Raw genomic sequence first — 21,328 nt, forward strand, 5'->3', positions numbered from 1 at the left:
GCCTCGACAAACACACACACACACACACACACACACACATCATCCTGTCCAACCGTAGGAAGAGATGGATCCAGAGGGGTAACAGCAAAATGATAATCTGACTGGAGGGCACTAAGCTTTCTAGGCTGGATAGTAGTGCAGACAGTGAATAGGGCTGCATACTGTGATAACACACTGCCCCTATGGCTGGAATGCACACACACACACACACACACAAACGTACACACACTCACTTGTATAGACATTTAGTTTTCGCTCAGTTGTGCGCCAACCAACACACACAAATGCATGCAGATACACACACACACACACACACACACACACACACACACACACGCACACACTTGAGCCAGAATTTACTTTTCACTCACTTGCAATACACACACTCGTACGCACACAGAGCTTGCGGCGAGTGGCTCGAGCTCGCTGATAAGACAGAATGGAGCACTTCAAAGCGGTGATACTTGGAGATAGAAAACAACCTCAACTAATAGAGCCTCCCTCAAAATGGCTGCCAGGCACCACCACATTCCACGGCTAGTGTTTCCACATCCAGACATATCACCGCTCAGCCCCGTTGGATTACCAGTTGCATAATCATGTCTTCCCTTCGTTTAGGTCAAAGACACCTGCAGCAAGTTTGCCAATTACATGCTTCTGTCTTAATCGGGGGAAGTTCCCTTGTTCACAGCAAAGGGCTAAAGGTTCAGGCCAGTTTTTCTGTTTTTCTTTTTAATAATTGAAGGATTCATCAGCATATTCCTTCAAATTCCAGACTGTGGCCTCTCCCATGCCAGACATTGAATAGGCAGCATGGAATGTATGTCCATTCTGTGAGGACAACAGGTATGAATATATAGTAGGCATTGAGCAAAAATCCTATTACGGTGTAGAATGAGAGCTGTAGAATCTAGCAAGTGACCCTGTGGCTATTCAGTATATTTGCTCCACGTAATTAATCACTATGGCCCATTATTTGAACATTAAGATTGTATACTTTTTAAAAATATATTTCAAAAATGAAATCCGATTAGCGCACAGCCCCGGCGACACATTCTGCTCGCCGCTCTCTGCTGTAGTTACTTCCTGTGGGCTGTGGGCTGTGGGCTTCCCTTTGCACCCTGTTGTCCTGGCTAGGCCTGCTTAATTTGGCATGTGCTTTTTTTGGCAGAAGAAAAAGCGGTGCGGAGGCCAAATGCACGCCGAGGGCCTGGCTGGGGCGAACCAATCGATAAGGACACACTGCAGGCAAAGAACAGGTGCACCAGACTCTCTGGGGCTGAGTTCAGTCTCTGCTGAGACAACTGTGTCCTAATCTATTTGGGATTGAGGGAGAAAGGCAGGGAGGGAGGAGGAGGAGAAGGCGAAGAAGAAAAAGAAGAAGAAGAAGAAGAAGTATGTACTCAAGTTGCCGTGTATAATACTCTTTACTGGTGCACAGGGTTGTGGACTTTTTTTGTGTAGCATGTTTGTTTTCATTTATTATTTTACAAGAAACACGATGAAACTACAATTGTTTTTTTAACATTACATTTGTTTTGTTTTTGTTGAATTCAAAGTTTAATATACTTTGCAAACACTTGTATGCCATACTAAGTAATCCTGTACGTTTAATTTGACACCATCTCAGGAGGTCTGTCAAGGACTTTACACACTGACAGCGTGCACACTCACTCACACACACACACATAAATACACAACTTGGTGTGTCGAGCCAGAAATGTGCTGATGGTTAGTCTAATCAGTGATGTGGTGATAGAGGGTCTCCACTTCAACCACTAACTCTTGTTATTCTCTCCACTTTAGCTTGTTTCCAGCATGTCCTGCACTGCTGCTTAGCCATGTCGCTTGATTGCAATCTGGTGCCAAGGAAGGCAACAAAAAAAAAAGGGAGAGGTGGGGGTGGGGGAGGGTGGTGTAAATAAGTGGAGAGCGGGTGAAGACAATAGAAATGTCATGCTTGACTTCCTTAGGAAATGGAACTCTGTGATTCCAGCCATTAAGAGTTCAAAGGTGAATCTTTAAATTTCCGTAAACTGACAAGTGTGAAACAGAGGTCAACTCTATATAACTGTGTATTTAATAGATTAGAATAGAATGTCAGCGTTTTGATTACGCTCTAAGATTGAGGATATCACTTCAGACACTTAATATTTGAGTGAAGTTAGCAACCGGCTAGAATAATTGAGTTTTTATTTAGAATTGTTCTAAAACTCAACACTAAAGTAATGCTTGAGCAAAATGCACTCAAGCTCTCAACTTCATGTAGACACAACGCACAAATAGACAGCTATTTCTAGTGTTTTTTTATTGTACTTTAGAGTGAATGTACGTTGTAGTAAGTATTATACAACGCTTGTAACACAGTGTATCTGTGTCTCCTTCTGACTAACTTCTTTACCACCGTCTCTATGCAACAGGTGCTGGTTCTATCCTGTAAAAGATGCAATCAGGTTGTTTCAATTGAACTTATGAAAGTGAACTAGATCATTGCCTTACATTTCTAAAGTGACACAGTACTAGGAGGAGAACATATAGTAAGAAGTGGAGCAGCAGGAGGAAATGAGGAGAACGAAAATAAGGGTGAAACAAATATGGGAAATGTCCGAGTTGAAATTTGTTTAGTTTTATCCCTGTTTGCCCCTCCCTTCCCGAAGATGCAGATAACATGAATAATTTTGCGACTTTGTTGGGAAAACTTTGTGTGAAAGTGTGGCAAGGCAGACTGGTGGTGATAAATTATTCAAATGTTTCATCGGAGCCATGCCGCTTGCGTAGGGCAGGCCTCTATAATATGCATGTAAGAAGACATGATGAAACAACTCCATAAACAGTAGAGAGTGAGAGAGTGTTTGGGGAGTGTGGGGCGGGAGGAAGGGGTGATGCAGAGACAAGTGACTTTGACTCTGACTCTGCGTAGGCATTCATGCAATAGGCCTATAATATATACATCTAAGGACACTCGATGAAATAGCGTTGTGTGATGTGGGAAAGGGTTGGGTGCTGAAAAGGAGGGCAGATTAGGCGGGAGATAAGGACGACAGAGAAAGAAGAAAAAAACACTGGAAAACAGAGTTAAAGAAAGATCTACGGAAAGGGGAATGTTGAGTGTTCTGCCATTGTGAGTGGATGTGTCAGTGTGAGAGAGACAGGGGAAAGAAAGAAGGGGTATTTAACAAACGAAGAAGAAAGCCAAACTGACATGGGAAACTATAAATGCAGACAGACTTTCTTCTTAAGTATCAAGGGAGGAACCACTTCTACTATCTGTAGGCCTAAGGTGAATTAAACTTCGCCCTTTTTTATTTCTTTCCCATGATTTATTTTAAGTCTCATGCTTAAAGCAAACCTCGTGACGTACAGGGCTTTACACTTGTTTGTTAATTAAAAACCATACAAGCCCAAAGTACTCAAACCCAGCAGTGTGTTATATTGTTGTAGTACAAGCACCAACACCAGGACTGCTGAAATGTAGGAGTACATAATGACTTAAATTAAGATATATTTGGTAAAAGATATAAACTGTTCAGAAATAAATAAACTGTGCAAATGCTTTAGAATTACCTATTTGTAAAGCGTCTAGTGAGCTGCCTTTGTTAGCCACTTGGACAGGCAGAACACAGTAATTGGTGAGCTCTGTGTTGTACCCCAATTGCACTCAGTCCTCAGTGGCCTACCACGGCCTTCTTTTACTCCATGGCCCATTTCCTGTCTCATTTTATATCTTTTAAGAAGTCCATATGAGCCGAAACGCAAACAGGGCGACCATTACGCTCGGTAATAAGTGGAAACTCTCAGAATGGCCCCTTTTTCTTTGGCTTGTTTCCTGAACTGAGTTAAGAAAAGAATAAAAAAAAAAAAACACCAGGTCTGCAACACGGACAGTTTACCTTTTTCAGAGTATGTTTTAATATATTTATAATGATCCTAAAAAGAAAATCACAGACAAGTCTAGAAGGAATAAAGAGAAACATTTGGGTTTGCATTCAATAACAAAATCAAACTTGAATGAATCTTCTTGTTGCCTCGTTTTCTGAAGAATGAGAAAATCATGCAGTTAAAGTAGTTACTTTATTCCTCGTCTTCATTGAGTGTGGTAGCGGGGAGTAAAAGAGCGGGGAGGAATTGATTGTATGTATTTATCTCCTGCTGGTCAGCAGTCTGGCTTGTTGCTGTTCACTGGAGGTCATTCTCTACATTGAATCCCCATTGATCTCCTCTTTAGAGCCTCCTGAGACACCCAGAGCTCCATTATGAGAGTGATCACACTCTCAAGCGTTCACCAATAAACACGTATGCACACTCGTGTATAGAGAAACGCAAACTCGTACCGTAAGTACATTAGCGCGTTAGAACACAGGCACGCACATCATTATGCGCGCATAAACACTCACATACACACATTTTTACAGCAAGGCCTCCCTTCACACACGCACACTAATCGGTAGAAACCAAGTTTAACGCTGCCTCTCTATAATTCCTTGTACTGCGCCTTCTAACTGCGTGTAAGAGCATGCATTAATTCAGCCATCATTTAATAAGACACGCAGTCAGACTGCCTTGACCACTCCATAGAAAGGTGCTGAAAGGCAATTACGCTGGGCAAATAGCCCTTCAGGCTCCAGGGGCCTAAGCCCTTCCATCCAAAGGAAGGAAGGAAGGAAGGAGGGGAGGGTGGAGTCTAACCCCACACCACTGTAGAAAGAGAGTCACTGAGGGTTACAGCGTACTCCTAGCCCTTTCAGACGGACACAGCGATGCTGCCGATGGTTGATCTAAATGAGTTGACCTGCAAAATGAACTCATGACCTCTCCAAACCGGGTCGAACATGAGTCAGACCCTGCGCAGCTTAGATAAACAGGCATATCTATCATGAGTTTTTAACCAAACTCACCTGCATTTGATCGGATTTACTGATTCATAAATGAAGGATGTGATGTTTAAAGGACTTGAAAGCTACACTTAAGTAATAGAAGTTTTGGCCACTTGGCAGCAGAACAGGCTGTAAGCACAACATTGACACAACTTATAAAATGACTGTGGCAAACGTGTTAGCAAACATTTCACTGATCAGACAAATGTAAGTTCAATGTACACTCTTCTTTTAGCTCTGTTTAGGTCTCTACCAACTCATTAGGGAAATATTTGGCTTTTAGCAGCTAAATCGTTTGCTATGTTCACCAGCTAGTCACTAACCTTGTCTCTATGCTACCTGCGCAGCACCAAACAGCAGACAGTTATCATAGCATTTTGTTTAAAATAGATGGCTGCTATCGTTGATGTTGTGTTGTGTTTTTGTAGTGATATGTATGTATTAGCAGATTTGGGTCTCTGGGAATGGGAACAACCAGAGATACACATTTGATCTTCAGATTGTCATCATAAGTGGATGTCCTGTATGAATGCGGTATTGTTCCTCCTACCTCCAGACTCTCCTGGCTCCATTTTCGGGGAATGCATTACAAATTGTTAAGCAGCGGGGGAAACTAAAGAGAAGGCTGGCAAGCGGTACAGTAAAAGGCAAGAGGCTTTTACAGTATGTAAGGCTCAGCATGACATTAGAGATATTCCTCTAAAGGTGCAGATCAAGGACGTCTTACTGAATTATTCTTTGCCTGACAGAAACCTTTCCACAAATGGCAACTGCGCAGATATCTACAATTTACCAACAGCTCTAAAGGTATTCTCTAGTTTTTTTTGTTAATTTTTAATTTATTCTGAAAACATGCAGATGCCATGGGTGGGGTGGTGGGAGACAGACAGAATTGAAAAGCTAAATTGCACAGATGGTGCTTTTCTTTTTCTTCTTTTTTTTAAGTCATTTTAATTATTAGAGGAAGATTAGTGGCTGTAAGTATTCCTTATGTCACAACAACAAGTAATTTATCATCATGAATATTAAAAGGAATAAATATTAAAATCATTACAATTATGCCAAGGTATTCCAATGTGAAGATTTAGAAAATCACATCACAGACTGTCCAATACATTTAGTGGGGTAAAGTACTTCAACCGACATCGGTTTTCTTCTAATTAAACATGGTACTAAATTGTAAAAAAACGACATTAAGAATGGCAGGAAGACAAGGAAGAGGTGGAGGAAGAAGTATTGAAAGTGGGACCTACCATTGTTGCCGAAGTCCAGCGAGTACTTGACCACATGGTAGTTATTCCACACGTACAGCAGGTTGTCTCTCGGGTTGTAATCCACTGCAGCGATGTACTGGTAGGAATTGGGGAACGGTATGTTAACCGTCATCTCCTTGCTCTTATCAGTGTTGTACACGTAGTCGATTTTGTTCCCCGTCCCTTCATTGTCGTCATCTTCATAGACAGTTTTCACCACGTACAGGACTCCGCAGATCATGAATGCATTGGAGGCAGAGCGTTTGTCGTAGGTGGTGTCCCAGGAGCCTTCAATGCGCAGGGTGTAGGGGTTGAGCTGGCTCACCACGATGCGCCCGTTGTTCTGCTCTGTTGCATAGATCACCCACAGACCATTCTCGTCCACCGCTAGGTCAATGTCCGACTTCCCCCCCCAGCGGTATGGTGAGGTATCGTGATAGTTGGCGTTGGCAATAATGGCCTCGCCACTCTTGATGCGAGTGCGAAGGTCAAACTTTACAATGTTGCGGGTGCGCTCCTTGTTGAAGAACAGCGCACCGTCATAGACGACAAAACCGGTCCCGTCCACACGATGTGGGAGTTTATAGGTGGTGGTGGGACGGCCTGCGATGAAGTCCTCCTTTGACGAGTACTCTGTCAGTGTGTCAGTGCGGTACGGCGTCCAGGGCATGTAGTAGATCTTGTCTGAGGCCTGCAGTGGGTCTTTGCACCACGCGCCAGACTGGTGATCGGACTCAAAGAGATGTTCACTTTGGTACACTCCTCGCAGAATGCCAGGGCAGAGAAACACTGATGAAGAAATTACAATATTTGTTTTACATTAGATACATTTTTATGCAGTCGCCGTAAAATGTCAACGATTCTCTCTGGATTTCCTGACTGTGTTTGTAAAATGTTTGCCTCTTTTCATAAATGTTAAATGATGTTATAACTCAACCTTAACCACCAAGTGAGCGATGATGACATGATAGGCTTACTGTGTTGTGATTTGAATGTTGTATAGTCACTGTCATTTTCAAGAACAGCAACAGCATGCCTCCCATTCAACAGATAATACCCCGCTCTCACAGCTAAGAGGAAAAGAGAAAATAGCACATTTTGTTCTAACACACCCCCCTACACACCCCTTCCCCACTATTCCCACTTCTCCCTCCCTTCCTCCCCGGATCCCTCATTAGTCTCATAGCTCTTTCTTCCTTTCCCTCCCTTTCTATCTCTGTCAGGAACAACCAACTGTAGAGCAGAACACGTCTTTTATCGCCTGCTGTTTCTGCAATTGTGACAATAATTCATTCCCCAGTCTGCGCTTGGTATTCCCATCTTTGAATACTGGGGTCATGTTTTATGAGTGATGTGGGAGACGTTGTAAATTCTGGGAAGCCGGTGCGACCGGAGTCATAGGGACCTTTTGTAATTTAACTGGAATGTTGTCACATACACACACACACACACACACACACACACACACACACACACACACACACACACACACACACACACACACACATAGCAAGATGGGCCAGATGTGCAATTTCCGATCCCACGCACAGGGCTGGGAATATTGATTGAATTTTCATTGGCTATTCAAAGTACTGGCACAATTTTCCTATCATGGGGAAGCATTTGAAATATTAAATGTCAATGTAATTCTCTGTTCATTGGCTCCTCATAAAAACACGCTCGACCCGTGGAGAGTTTGGTAAGTGACATCCTATGCGATAGCATGAAATAATATGGGTCTAGAGTGTGTCTAATGAGAACCAGTGTTTCTAAATTGCCTCTATATGCTGAGATCAAGCTGTCTTAAAATAGCAGCAGTGACTTTGAAAGAGATGTCATTCCACCAAACGTTTGAGGCGCCGGCATCAAAAAGTGACACCCAACCCCCAGATTTTGAGCATGTGTGAATGTGGGAGTGCTTGTTTTACAATCTTACCTTTTTGTTCTACTTCTGCATGAGCCATACGATTTGAAGAAAAAAGAAAGTGGGAGAGAAAGAAAGAGATAAGAGACAGGAGACAAAAATAGATTAATGATGCAATAATAAGGAAATCATGATAATACAATCTCAGATCTTCATAATCATTCTCATATTTCATCCTAACCTTGTGAGAGTGCCAGGATGCTCTCCATGTGTGATTGGTAATAACATTACGTAAGCGTCTGAGGAGACCGCACTGCAATGGGGAAGCTTTCTGACAGTAATGCATCTTGCATATGTCTCACACGCACACATACATATGGGGGAACAGACACGCGTGCCATGCAGACACAGAGAGAGGGAGAGGGATACCGAAGGCAAACACACACAAGAGCATGACACGACGTAGACAAACACACAAAGATTCATAGCATCCATGGCGCTCTTATACTTAATGCAGAAAATACAGCGATGTAAAACGACCTGAGATAATAAGCTCTTTAATGTATGCTAATAGCAAAAGAGCAATGAAAACCAGAACATTGATTTGATTACTACATTTCAGTGGACCAGCCATAACTGCCACATTAAAAATCTTTCTGATGCACAGTGGGTAAGCTAACACCTTTTGTATGTCACCTACTCTGTGTGACTCTGCGTATGAGTGCGCAATCATCTGTGTATGGAGATGGGAGCATACTGAATGCACTGGTTTGCTTCTACCCATACACCAATTCTCTGTCTATTATATTCCAAGCGTTATCCTTAGAGCTTTGACGGAGGATTGTTCATTTCACCCCGCAATGAAATGTGCACACTTGCTCGAAGCCTCTTAAACATATGAATTCCATTCCACCTTGCTCCCAGGGGGATTGAGAGGAATGTGAACATGGCAGAAACCTAATCCTGCAGGCAGTGCCCTTGTGTCTTTCAAGACCGTTAGAGACCTACTGAATGGAACTGGTCCCATGAGAGGAGAGGAAAGAGGAGAGGAATGGGGGGAGGAGGAGGAGAGGAGAGGGGGAGTGGAGGAGAGGAGGAGAGGAGAGGAGGGGAGAGGAGAGGGGAGGAGAGGAGAGGAGAGGAGAGGAGGAGAAGAGGGGAGAGGAGAGGAGAGGAGAGGAGAGGAGGAAGAGAGGAAAGGAAAGGAAAAACATTTGGAAGGACTTCCGGATGGCACATGTTTATATATAGCACAAGTGCACTACATATTGCACGGTACACGCAAAAACACATTAAAACCAAAACTCATCACCATTCAAAATCCATACACAAACACATGTGACACACAGAAACACTCGCACATACACACGCGTACACACAAGAGCAACTATTAAATCCTAGGCTCATGAAAAATGCATGGTAACTGGTGCGGCTTAGTACAACTCGCGATAAATAAGCAATCTCTGGAAGGAGATCGTGTTAAACCTAAAACAAGTGTGTATATGTGTATGTGTGAGTGTGTTTGTTTGTGTGTGTGTGTGTGTGTGTGCCGTTACTAGTGAAGATATAAAATGGTTCACCACAAGGAAGTTGTTCCCTTGTGGGGAAAAAAACTGGGAAAGAAAGCAGATAGTGTGTCTGTGCAGAGCAGGGTGTTTGCGATGGAAGGACAGATATCGATTTACCAAACGCACACACACCTTTAAACAATACGAAGAGACACATTGTGGTTGAGAAGACGGGGATTAATGACACAGAACAACAAGGACTTCTCATCACCTGAGTCTCTTATAGAACCTCCCAGACTCAAAGAAAAACACGCAGAGTTCAATGTTGCAAGCGACTAATAGATTTCAAATGAAAAAGTGGGGCGGCAACAAGTACAGCAAATGGCACACAAAATGTCAAACAAATGTCATTCAATTTGTATCGCTGCTTGTTGTTTCACTAGATTAGTGGACGTCCCCCCCCCTTCTGTGACCTCATTGCAAGAATTTTTTTTGAGGCATCTCTGCTTTTAATGTCCATGACAAGGGTAAGAAATGAAAGTTTTTCACAAATAGCAGTCATTCATCTTCCAGTGCGCAGGATTTTGACAGAGTGAATACACTGTAGGTAGGTGAGACATTTGTTGAAAGGGTTTCTCAAGGTTAGCTGGAGCATGCAAGGTGATGCAAAAGACGAGAGGTCTTCAGTGCGACCGCTAAGTTAGCCCAGAGAGGGCTCATAAAAAATATGGACTACCACAAATTTTCTTTGTTTCCGAGAAAACGTCAACAACATAATTTCTCAATGTTATTGTCAATGTTATTTATAATTGAATTCTGTAGAGGTGTCGTGTTTTTATCTATTCAGTATCTTTGACTGATCATTTCCAAAACCACTTAGACTGCACAATTGAATAGTTAGTTCTGTAGCTACAACAAACTATTCTGCTCATTTATTCCCGGCAAGGCTTTGAATCTATATTAAAAAAGAGTAGCAGAACAATAGCACTAGGAGACATCATCTGTTGTGACTATGTGTTGCCGGTCTAGCTTCATATTTATATAAAAAAACAAAATCATGTAAATATTTATTAATATATGTATTAGTATCTTCACATTTTATTGTATTTTGTTCTTTAATCACATGAGCAGCTTTCTCTGTCTTTTCTCCATTCTGTCTTTCAATTTCTATTTCTCGTACACGCACTCACACAGAAGCAGTGTTAACCTGACTGTGGTGCAGTGTAAAGATAATTAGCATTTTTATTGAAAGCATACGGTTTATTAAGGAGGTATTCAGCTAGGAGGAAAGTGTGTGTGCTTGTGTTGGGCGTGGGCGCGCTCGTGTGCGTGCGTGCTCCTGCAGACGAGTGGTGACAGCAGCCTTACCACTACTATCTCTGATCTCCAATCAGCTTCAGCCGGCTAAAGCCCAAGGTCATTTGTGGACACAGACCATTTTCTTCTTCCTCTCTTTCTCTGTCCTCTCATCCTCACCTGCTTCCACTCTCTCTCTCTCGTCGTTTTCACGCCGCGTCTTTCTCCTGGTTCATTCTCTCCCTTACGTCCTCTGTATTGTCCTCTGTATTTCCACTTCTTTTCGCAACCCAAACCTTGTCCACCTCCTTACTCTGTGTCTTTTTATCAGTTAATTCATTCTTCCTGTTCCTCGTCTGCTGGCCTCGTCTAACCTATTTCTCTCTATCTCTGTTTCAGCTGTCGCTCCGGCTCTCTCGCACCGACTCTCTCCTTCTGTCTCTTTGGTTCCTTTCCATTTTCCCTCGCTCTCTCTGGGAAACAGAAAATCGCCTGCATATGTGTTCACACAAACACGCACACACACAGTATAATGTACATACAGAGAGAGGGACACACACACACACATGGCTCTTCTCATGGTTATCATGATGGAGGTATTCCAAGGGTCCAAACTGACAGAAGTCTTTAATTGGACAGACAAGAAGGTGATTTTATCTTTTAATTAGCTCTCCTACTGAGCCACGTCTATTGTCTAAAATAGACTGCATGGGTATTGCATAACATATCACTGGCTTTTCTGATTAATACACTAAATGTGGTAGTAGGCTAATTGCTTCATAACAACTGTTGGAGAGCCAGGGTCTGCTGTATGAAGATGAGAAAATGGATAGACATAATCCCAAGTGTTCCCAATTCTTTTTTTTTCCTTTTCTTTTTCAAACAGATGACTACGAATGAAACAATCCAAATCATCGTGTATCTTTTTCTGCGGCGATAGCTCATTCGCAGAGATTAAATGTATCCATGTGTGAGAGCTGCCTCGGAGAAGTACTTTGTACAGTAGTGTGCTAATGTATGGATATTTATAGTCCGCCTGCAGTGCTATGAGCAAGTATACACAGGTGGCTAATTACTGCCAAAGCTAGCTGGCTAGTTTGGCACACGACTGACACACACTCATGCCACAGAGAGCCAGAGAGAGAAAGCAAGAGAGCACTTGATTTTAGCTTTGGAAAAGAGCCAGAAACCTGCAGTGCAGGGAGGAGAGATGAAGAGCTGGGAAGATAGAGCAAGCCAAAAATCCTCCAAGAAAAAAAAAAAAAGAGAGAGGTGGAAGGGCAAGATTTCCCAGAAAACTAAACCGTACATAATTGAATTACCTGTTTCACACCCCACTTTGAGATTTGTTTACAATATCAGTGTCGTGGGAAACATAACCGCTCTACTTGAACATCAGTGCTGGGAAAAAGTTCCTCTACAGTAGGAAAATGGCGTCTCTTTGGAGTTCAGCTCGTTTTCTTTCCATGCAATCAGTTTGTGATTAGCAACACCCGGCCTCAGAGGTGATCGCTCGGGGGTCAGGTGTTTACACTCGACAACCAGCGCTAGCAGTGTGCTTAATGTCGAGGGATTCCTGCTTGAGTTATGAATGTCCCCTTAATGTTACAGCGATTTGAGTGCACTAAAGCCGACCCTGCCTTCCAATGTAAATATGATGATTTGTTAAAGTTGTTGACTGTTTTAGGGATGCGACAGTTTGAGTACACTCTCATATATTTCAGAAAACAAGCCTCCTTTATCGATCCGTCTTGATTCATGGCAACATTTTGGAGATATATCACCGCTTAATGTCTTACAAAATGTATCTTTCACAACAACGCAGCTGACAGCATTGATTTGCTATGTCAAGCATGCCAGCTTGATCGTAGAGTGCTGGATCTCCGGCCTGAATATCAGCGAGCAAAAGTATCTTGTTTGAACGTTCAGACACGATTGCGCCCCCCTTAAAAAAAAATAGATTTGATAAATATTTTAAAGATGCGTTATAAGGGCTCCGTGAAAAGGTCGTGCCACGTAAAACTTTAGGTATTCTCAGACAGAACAACACAGAGGTGTAGAGTCATGGTATCCAAGCACTAGTTTCACCTTTATATACATCATATTTGTCTCTGCAACGTTGTGCAACATTTCTCACAGCTAAACACACCCACAGGAGCCAGGTAGTGTATCACAGCGCTACCTGATCCAGCCCGAACGCTTAGTCAGTACACGAAAACTGCTAATGTACTGTCAAAGGCTCTCTCTATCTCTCTCTCTCTCTCTCTCTCTCTCTCTCTCCACAGTGCTCCATCTCTCTCCGTCTCCCTCCTTCTCTCCAATGCTCCATCTCTCTCTCTCTCTGTCCCTCCCTCTGTTAGCTGAGCTCTCTAATGACTTTGGTTTCAGATGCTGTCTATTTTTGCTGGGGGAAACGTTACCCTGACGGACCCATTGTTTATCAGATCCGCATGCGACTCATCTTCCTTTGCACTCTTCATAAGATACTGTTCCTTCCCATGATTAATCTATGAAATACGTAGCGCTGTATTTTTCAAGCAGGCGTGCGAGTTAAAACGCGGATGAAGACGGAACGCGTAGACACGTTTCAAACGGATGGACGAAACCAGAGCAGAAAACATACACTGACACACACCCTGTTTTTGATGCTTGCGATGTGTGTGGTGTGCGAGTGTGTGCACGCGCACTTGATGGGGGCATTAAGCAGGTATCAGGTTGTGTTTCCATCTGCTCCAGAGAGGGCTCTGATAGTCCTATTATTTAATCTGTTGGTCATTCTAGACGCCAGGCAAGAGCCGTTTAGCCAGACATAATTGAATGCTTCAGTGTGGGAGATCACCTTGGCCGTCTGTATAGACCGTGGTGCCAAGGCTGTACACTCAGACAATGTGAGACAAAGACTCAAAATAAGTATCGGTGACGACTGCAACACTTTAAAGGAATTATGCAGAAAAATTCAAGTTCAAAACGTTTGTTCCAACCAGACATGACCTTTGACTTTTTCTATATCTCCAACTCTTTCTACTGCAGATGTGTTTTGTAGTGAGTAAAAGACGGCATCAATGCGACGTAAAGTACTTCACATGTATACAAATAGAGACACATTTAAATTTCACGACGCCCACGTATCTCTGCGCTTTACAAAGGACACCATGTACAATGTAATATGGAGTAGTAGTATTCGGTTTAACATTTTGTTTATTATAAAAGCTGATTAGTATCTATTTCCATCCGAAAGTTATATTTGGAATCTGCCACTTAAGTGCACTAGGTCTATTATTGAATTGAGAAAGTTGTTTTCTTTAACGTTGTGTATTTTCTTCTACGTCCAGTGTCTGTACTCTTTACTTGTAGAGTAATATGTCCTCTTTTCATGGATAATCATTTTTTGACTTGTTTTGCTATTTTCAGGTAAGGTAATCCACCTCAACATGTGGCAAATATAACTGCTATGTGAACTACTTAAATGTGAATGCCTCTTGTGATGGAGAGGAATCATCGGGGGAATCCCTTCAGATTTATTTTTTCCGTAAAACAGACACAGAAGTTGCATTTTTGTTTTGCCTTTGGACAAATCCTCTAAGCTGGAATGCCGTGTGAAAAAAACATCAAGGACAAATGGATGTTTTTAATCCACAAAGACCATGAACTCTTACGCATTCATTATGCAATGAGCTGTAACCCAGATTTTGGGGAAAATGCTGGTAAAACAACAACAAAAAGTTTCACAGTTGTCGGTATATTTAGCGACCATGTCCCAGGAATGTTTCACTCCAGTGAATACGACCTCCCAGTCTGTTATCACAAGGTCAAAGGTCAAATCACCATCTGCCATCGTTGGAGCCCATCCTCCTTTCTCATCCTTCCTTCCTTGGAGTTTCCCAGGGAGCAGTGTCATCATAGCTTCACATATTAAGTGACTGCGGTTTTTCATAAATCAGTATGAAACACAGACTTTAGAAAACGGCAAACATGTATCGCGATCGTAAAGAGAGATTATTTTAAAGACTCTGTCAGTATTTCAGACAAATCTCACTGATATTCACAATATGTTGATGATTGTTGTTACTGAAGATGCAGTGTACTCAAACAAATGACTAGTACCAGAGATTAAAAAAAAAGAAAGAAAGAAGGGTACTTACTGTATGGGACGCACTCATATTGGACTTCCAAGTATTTATATGTGCCAGGGCAGGGGTCAGGGAAGACGTCAGGCCCGGCCACCACCGCACACTGGGTACGGTTGTTGCATCTACATGGGGAAGAGGCAGATATGTTAGTTCTACACATCCAGATGCCCAGAGATATGTGCTCACAAACACCCACTAACAGATGCATACATGCTGAATGTCTTCTGAAGTCCACAGCGCTCTATAATACAGAACACAGACTCTGACACATGTAATGTTGACACTGAAGAGTCATCTGAGTTTAAGGACCCTTTAGATTGAAAAGAGAGCCGACATTACACTAATGGAATCATCGAGTACACTCATACACAAGGTGGTCAACAATGGTGAGTGAAGAGCTGTTGCACAAGGACACTTCTGGTGTGTGCGTGTGTGAGTCTGTGTGATAGTGAGTCTGTGTTTATGTGCTTGTGAAGCAGTCAGAACAATAACCTATGACTTTAAGAGTATTTTGCCCCAGACTCCAGATAATTAATTTTAATTATCAGGGGGGCCCTCTCCTCTGACACACAGAATGTAAGTATTCCTCACTCTTATTAACACAGTCTATGTAAGGCTGCACACTATATTTACTATGTCCCCGTGAGGGTTTGTGTTTACAGGCATTTAGATGTGCGGCTATAAAAATGCACACATGACATTAAGGTCTAAGTGCTTGTAATTAAACATGCTAAGGCCAGTCCTCACAGCCAATGAGGATTTATTTGGTGGTGGTTGGAGCCCATTCATTATCATTATAGATACAGGTAATAACACAAAATGCTGAAGTGCCACTTTATCTCAATGGCACTTCCTGGATTACATACATTATTGAAATAACACGAATGAAGAATACTTCATGCTCAAGACTAGGGACAAAAAGCGCATGTGGAGAAAATGTCTATTTTAGGAAGGCAGATCAGCCATTTATCTTCTCTTCGGAATCTTTCAATTAGTACAACTGTTCTGTCTCTCCCTCTTTCCCTCTCTGCGCACCTGTCAAACAAGACAGACATTTACATTAAAAACATTCCGATTCTCCCATTGAGATATTTTTTAATGAGCATGACCAAACCCCTCAAGTCTCTTTTCTTACAGTATCATTCAACAATTTGCATAATGAAATATGCATGAGAGCTAATTTAATTTTTAGTTCAATATTCACTTATAACACAGAGAACCAGTGTAGGCTACACACCCACTTACTGTGACGTAGTGTCTGTTGCTGGCCGGTGCGTCTGTGGTCAAGTGAGGTTTACTGAAGTTTAAAACTCTACGTGTTGCGCTGTCCGTCATATTCTAATAACAATACCCGCCAGCCTTCTCTCCTTTCTCTCTCCCTTCTTTTTTCTCGCCTCTGTGCTTTCTAATTTCTTGCCCTGGTGCCTTCATCATCGGTCACCTGTCATCAGTGCAAGTTGTGGACTGGGGGGGGGGACACACAAACTGACACGCCGCCACAACTTTGTCTGCAACACTGACCAATGGACACGACTCCCTGGCCCACAGTGGTGAATCAGAGCGTAAATACCCCATTTAATGACTTCGCATATAAAAAAACGTCCTTTAGTTATGATGTCATCCCAATGGGAGATAAAGACGAGCCGTATACTTCACTCAAAAGTTACTCAAATACAGTGTTGCCGTGATTCATTATTTCCACACACAAACTTTAGGGAGAAAGATCCTGAACACTGTTAAACACCAAGAAGGGTCTTTGGTGGGCTTCAAAAAATGTCTCATCCTTTAAGAAGAAGGGGGTAGTGAACCGGCCAGTGAAACCACACAACATCAGAATGTCATTGCACAAAGCAACAGAATGCATAAATATGTGAAATATAACACATAAAAAAAGCCCCAATGCAGAGAACAGGTGGTGTAGAAGAAATAAAAGATGCAAATGTGTTTTGAAGAGAGCAAAAGGGAGAACATTTTGGTTTTGCACTAGCTATGTGTGTGTGTGTTTATTTCTTTTGTGCCCCTGTGTAAAAAAAAAAAAAAAAAAAGTTCAGTTCTCTGGGACTTTCACAGCTGAGTCATAAAGTACTGAAGGTTATTGATTAGTATTTTAAATAGAGGGGAGAGCAAAGATTTGACATAATCTCTTGCACACTCTATCTCTCCGCTATCACTCCCTCTTTCTCTATCTATTTTTGTCCGCACTACCTTACTTTTTCGTCACCCCCCACTCTCTAAGCCAAGATAATAAACCAATTTCTTTCTCAGCCTTTGTCTTCATCCTTCCCGCCAGGAAATTATTGCTTTCCATTCCTCTTTCTTTGTCTCTCATTCCGACTGTCTGTTTTTTTCTTCCCCCTGTCTGTTTATCTGTCTTAAACTCACTTAGCTGCAGTTTCCCAAGTCACACCCAAATATATGTGGTAGGCCTCTTATTACTTGCTTCTTTCTTTCTCTCTGTCTGTCCTCTCTTCCTCCTTAATATCTTTCTCATTCCTGCCTCCCTCAGGGCGTCATCTCCAGCCTCCCTCTGTTTCTCCTGCGATCCCTCCAGCCTTAGTAAAGCCTGTGCTGACGTCACCATTCTGTCTGAGCCAGTAGTCTGAGTCAGAGACAAAAAAGACTCCCTTATGTCCCCAGTACCTCCATCTCCTTCTCTCCTATCTCTCTCTCTCTCTCTCTCTCTCTCTCTCTCTCTCTCTCTCTCTCTCTCTCTCTCTCTCTCTCTCTCTCTCTCTCTGTTACCCTCATTTCCGCTCTGCCAATGTGTTTATCCAGCAGCCTAACAAAACATTAAAACATCAGCAAAAATTCACAATTTGCGTCCTCTCTGCATTCTGACCAATGATGAATATAGATGCAGGACATGCACATACCCCCCACACACACAAACACATAACTCTGCAACCTTTTTTGGACATTCTCTCAAACACAGAAATAGCTCTTTATTCTTTCCTGTGAGGTTCTCTTGGCGTAGGCAGAAAAGCTCCTCTTTTTTTTTTTTTTTTTTTTTTTTTTATTAGCATGACCAAATCAAAACAAGACAGTGGCCTGGATACCGCCTTGCCTGCTGGCTTTCTTCCCTGCAACGTGCAACACGCACACAAACACACAAACAAACTATTCACTAACAAAGCTGAGCTGTGGCAGGCAGGCAGGGAAAGAGAAAGCTGCGATGCTGCAGTGGGTGCTGCTGTTGTTATTGTCTGTGATGTTTTTCACTTTGTTTGGCAGACCTCCCTTCACTCCGTCTCTGTTCCTATCCCTCATATAAACATAGCTGACTGACTGATGATTTGATGAGGCTGGCACTGGCTTGGGGGGGAGGTATGTGTGCACATATGTGCTAGCACATGTATGTGTCTGCAAGCAAGATGTAAGACGGAATAAATATTTCCGAGCGTGTGTGTGTGCGTCCGGCTGCGTGTGTGTGTGTGTGTGTGTGTGTGCTTGAGTGCAGATGTGTTGAAGAACTATATAATTACAGAGCAAGTGAGAGCCGGGAACTAATCCTCATGAGTTGAAAGAGGTGTCTGAGAGTGAGTGATGCACAAAGCCTCAGCACAGTCTTCTGGAATCAACATTTGAAAATACATTCAAAAGCGCTCCGCAACACTGTCACAGTAACATGCTTAACACATACAAACTCTCTGGAATGGAATCTGAATATCAAACACACACACACACACACACACATATTAGACTGTGCTGCCTGAACATTCCAAAAAAACATATAAACATTCCAGAACTACACATTGAAACATCACATATACAAACATTCTAGAACACTGTCAGTACACCCAGTGTATCAAAAAGATAAACAGCCCCATCCGTTCTAGCATCGTCCCCTCAACTCCCCAATGGATTTGCCCCTTTTGTGCAGCCATGACGCTTAAAACGCCAAGGTCCAAGGCTTATGGGAAATGGTGTTCTTTAAAGGCCGCTTAAAAATAGAAATATCAAATAAATAACAACAATAGATAGCTTTTCAAAATAAGATGCATGACATGTTGAGTTATTAGAGACTCTATTGTCTATTGGGAGGAATGAATACGTGACTGTGGCCATTTTGGGCACAGCCAAAGATATTTTCTCAATTTCATTATTTTTCAAAGTTTTATTTCAACATATTGAAGAACGCTAAATATTTGAGAACAGAGTTTACAATCCCTGAACTACTTTGCTAAAATGTTTTGTATCTGCATTACTGGGCATCTTTTGGCTTTCTCTTTTCCAACCAGCAGGAACGATGATGGTTCAGAATGTTGAGAAATCTCTTTACAGGGTGAGAGCTGTGCAACGGTCGAAACATGCAGTACGGATTAATGAAGCGCGTAATATGACCATTTTATTTTTGCTCGGTTTGTTCACCCACGCTGTGAGGTGACTCGCACACTGGAAAACATGTTCTGCTCTTGACAGTTTGAATAACTAAAGCCATAATGAGGTGGGACTATCTGTTTTAGTGGGGATGGTTGGGATAGTTTAACACATAATGAAAGTATTTGACACAACAATATAATGAGTTGATATATAACAGAGTTGATGACAAACTACATAGTGATATTCCGGCCCGCTCTCCCAATACCGTCAAACGTCACTGAGTCATGTGTTAAAATGTTAACCCCCCCCGGCGTCATTACAGTGAAGCCGAGTGCTGCCGCCAAAACGGTAAAATATGACGAGTAGGGATGAGATCACGTTGGATATTACGTTATATTTCACATGAATATGATTGCCTTGTGATCACATATTTGCCTTTAATAATCTAATCTAATTTCTGTTTTAAATGTAGTGGCCTTGAGAGATTATGTCTTTGAAAATAACACAAACATGCTCCCAACTGTTTACGGTCGTGTTGCTGCTGTTTGATAGGAAATAAAAAATACCTTCAGGCAGCATTTAATTTCACAAACAATTAGATTAAACACAATTCCACAAGAATTATAATAGATAAAACCGTTATAGATTGCACTGTACCAGAAGTCCAAATGATCAATAAAAATAAAAATGCGTACAGTTATTGTAATAAGCAAAAAAACCCATAAACACATTCCAAAAAGAAATTAAATTCAAATCCCTAAACTGGGAAAATTAAGCAGAGGGAGTTGAGCAGTTGGACAAGCATAAAATAAAAGACAGTTTGTGAAAATAACAAAAGGAAGGGGGAGAGATGATTTCAGAGGGCTCTTTATGTCCTGCGGGAGTTCAGGAAACCCATTTGACAGCAGACAGAGCATAGTTACTGTATCTTGCTACAGGATAGAAAGCTGTTATGCTGGCCATACACACTCTCTCCCTCTCTCTGTCTCTCTCTCTCTCTCAAACACACACACACACACACCACATATGAGATTCCGCTGCTACTGGCCTCGTTTCTGCTTTATTAGCTCCCTGATGTGGTTATACACACACATATATACAGTAGGGCTGTTTGGAGATGGACAAATGGAGTGATGGAGACTGTGCGAGGATGCAGAGGAACTGGGATGTAGTAAGTAATTGAAGAGTGATGCAGTGATTGTGATTGACAGAGGTGAAGGAAAGGGAAGAAAAAAAAAAAACAGGTGTCTGTCTGTGTGTGCTTGTGTGAAGTACGTCTGTGTATACGTCTACCATGGGGGTATAGAGAAGCAGACGCATCACATTCTGTGCCAGCACCACCACCCCACACTTACAAAGAAATGACAGATCTATCTCTCTCTCTCTCTCTTTTTTTCCCACACACATACACACCAGCAAACACGTATACAGTACATACACACAAACACTGACGCACTCCTCTGCGGTCCCTGAATGCGTTTCTGGCAGCTCTCGAACAGCCTGTCAGACAAGCCACAGGTAAAATAATGTTGTTTTCCCTACCAGGAAAAAGCTTTGAAATGTGTTACATTATTAAAATTTGGCTGGAGGAAGTCACTGTCTCTCATTGTTTTCCCATTCTGTCTAAACATGTCAAGTGTCATTTTTGACACTCAACTTGCAATATATATATATATACAGTGCATACCATGAATACTGTATATTCTGTGTGTCCAATATATACTGTCAAACAAACTGCACCTCCCTGCATTCTCATGCCAGCTGACAATGAACTGAGTATATGAGTTTAAATCATGACACATGTTAATTCAGCCTTTTACAATTGACCCATTTAGTTAGTTTTAATGGGCTAGATTAGATTAGATTAGTTTAGATTACTGAACTATTTTACAAGAAATAAGTGATCAATAATAATATTGTATGTCTTATCAGGCACACAAATAATGCTCACACAAACACATTATAACCTCTTTCTTGCTCGCAGGCTCTCAGCCATGTACAGTTTTTTCAGCTCCGCCATCTCTCCTCTCCTCCCCTCTCCTCTTCCACTGGTAACCATGGCAACTTCCACGTCGTCCGATTC

The 21,328-nt window shown here is 42.1% G+C and overlaps 1 protein-coding gene across 6 annotated transcripts in view; it reads right to left on the reverse strand.

Annotated features, from left to right (window-relative positions):
• The window catches only part of adgrl3.1 (adhesion G protein-coupled receptor L3.1), a 97,997-nt gene that overhangs the window by 44,246 nt on the left and 32,423 nt on the right, over positions 1-21,328 (reverse strand). For all 6 annotated transcript variants that reach the window (XM_029448804.1, XM_029448652.1, XM_029448487.1 and 3 more), the window contains exons 5-7: positions 14,938-15,047; positions 8,064-8,078; positions 6,128-6,916 (exon numbers count right to left, since the gene is read on the reverse strand). In XM_029448804.1, the coding sequence (XP_029304664.1) occupies positions 6,128-6,916; positions 8,064-8,078; positions 14,938-15,047 (914 nt within the window). The remainder of the gene's footprint in view (positions 1-6,127; positions 6,917-8,063; positions 8,079-14,937; positions 15,048-21,328) is intronic.

Source organism: Cottoperca gobio, chromosome 1 (genome assembly GCF_900634415.1).
Source record: "Cottoperca gobio chromosome 1, fCotGob3.1, whole genome shotgun sequence".
Lineage (NCBI taxonomy): Eukaryota > Metazoa > Chordata > Actinopteri > Perciformes > Bovichtidae > Cottoperca > Cottoperca gobio.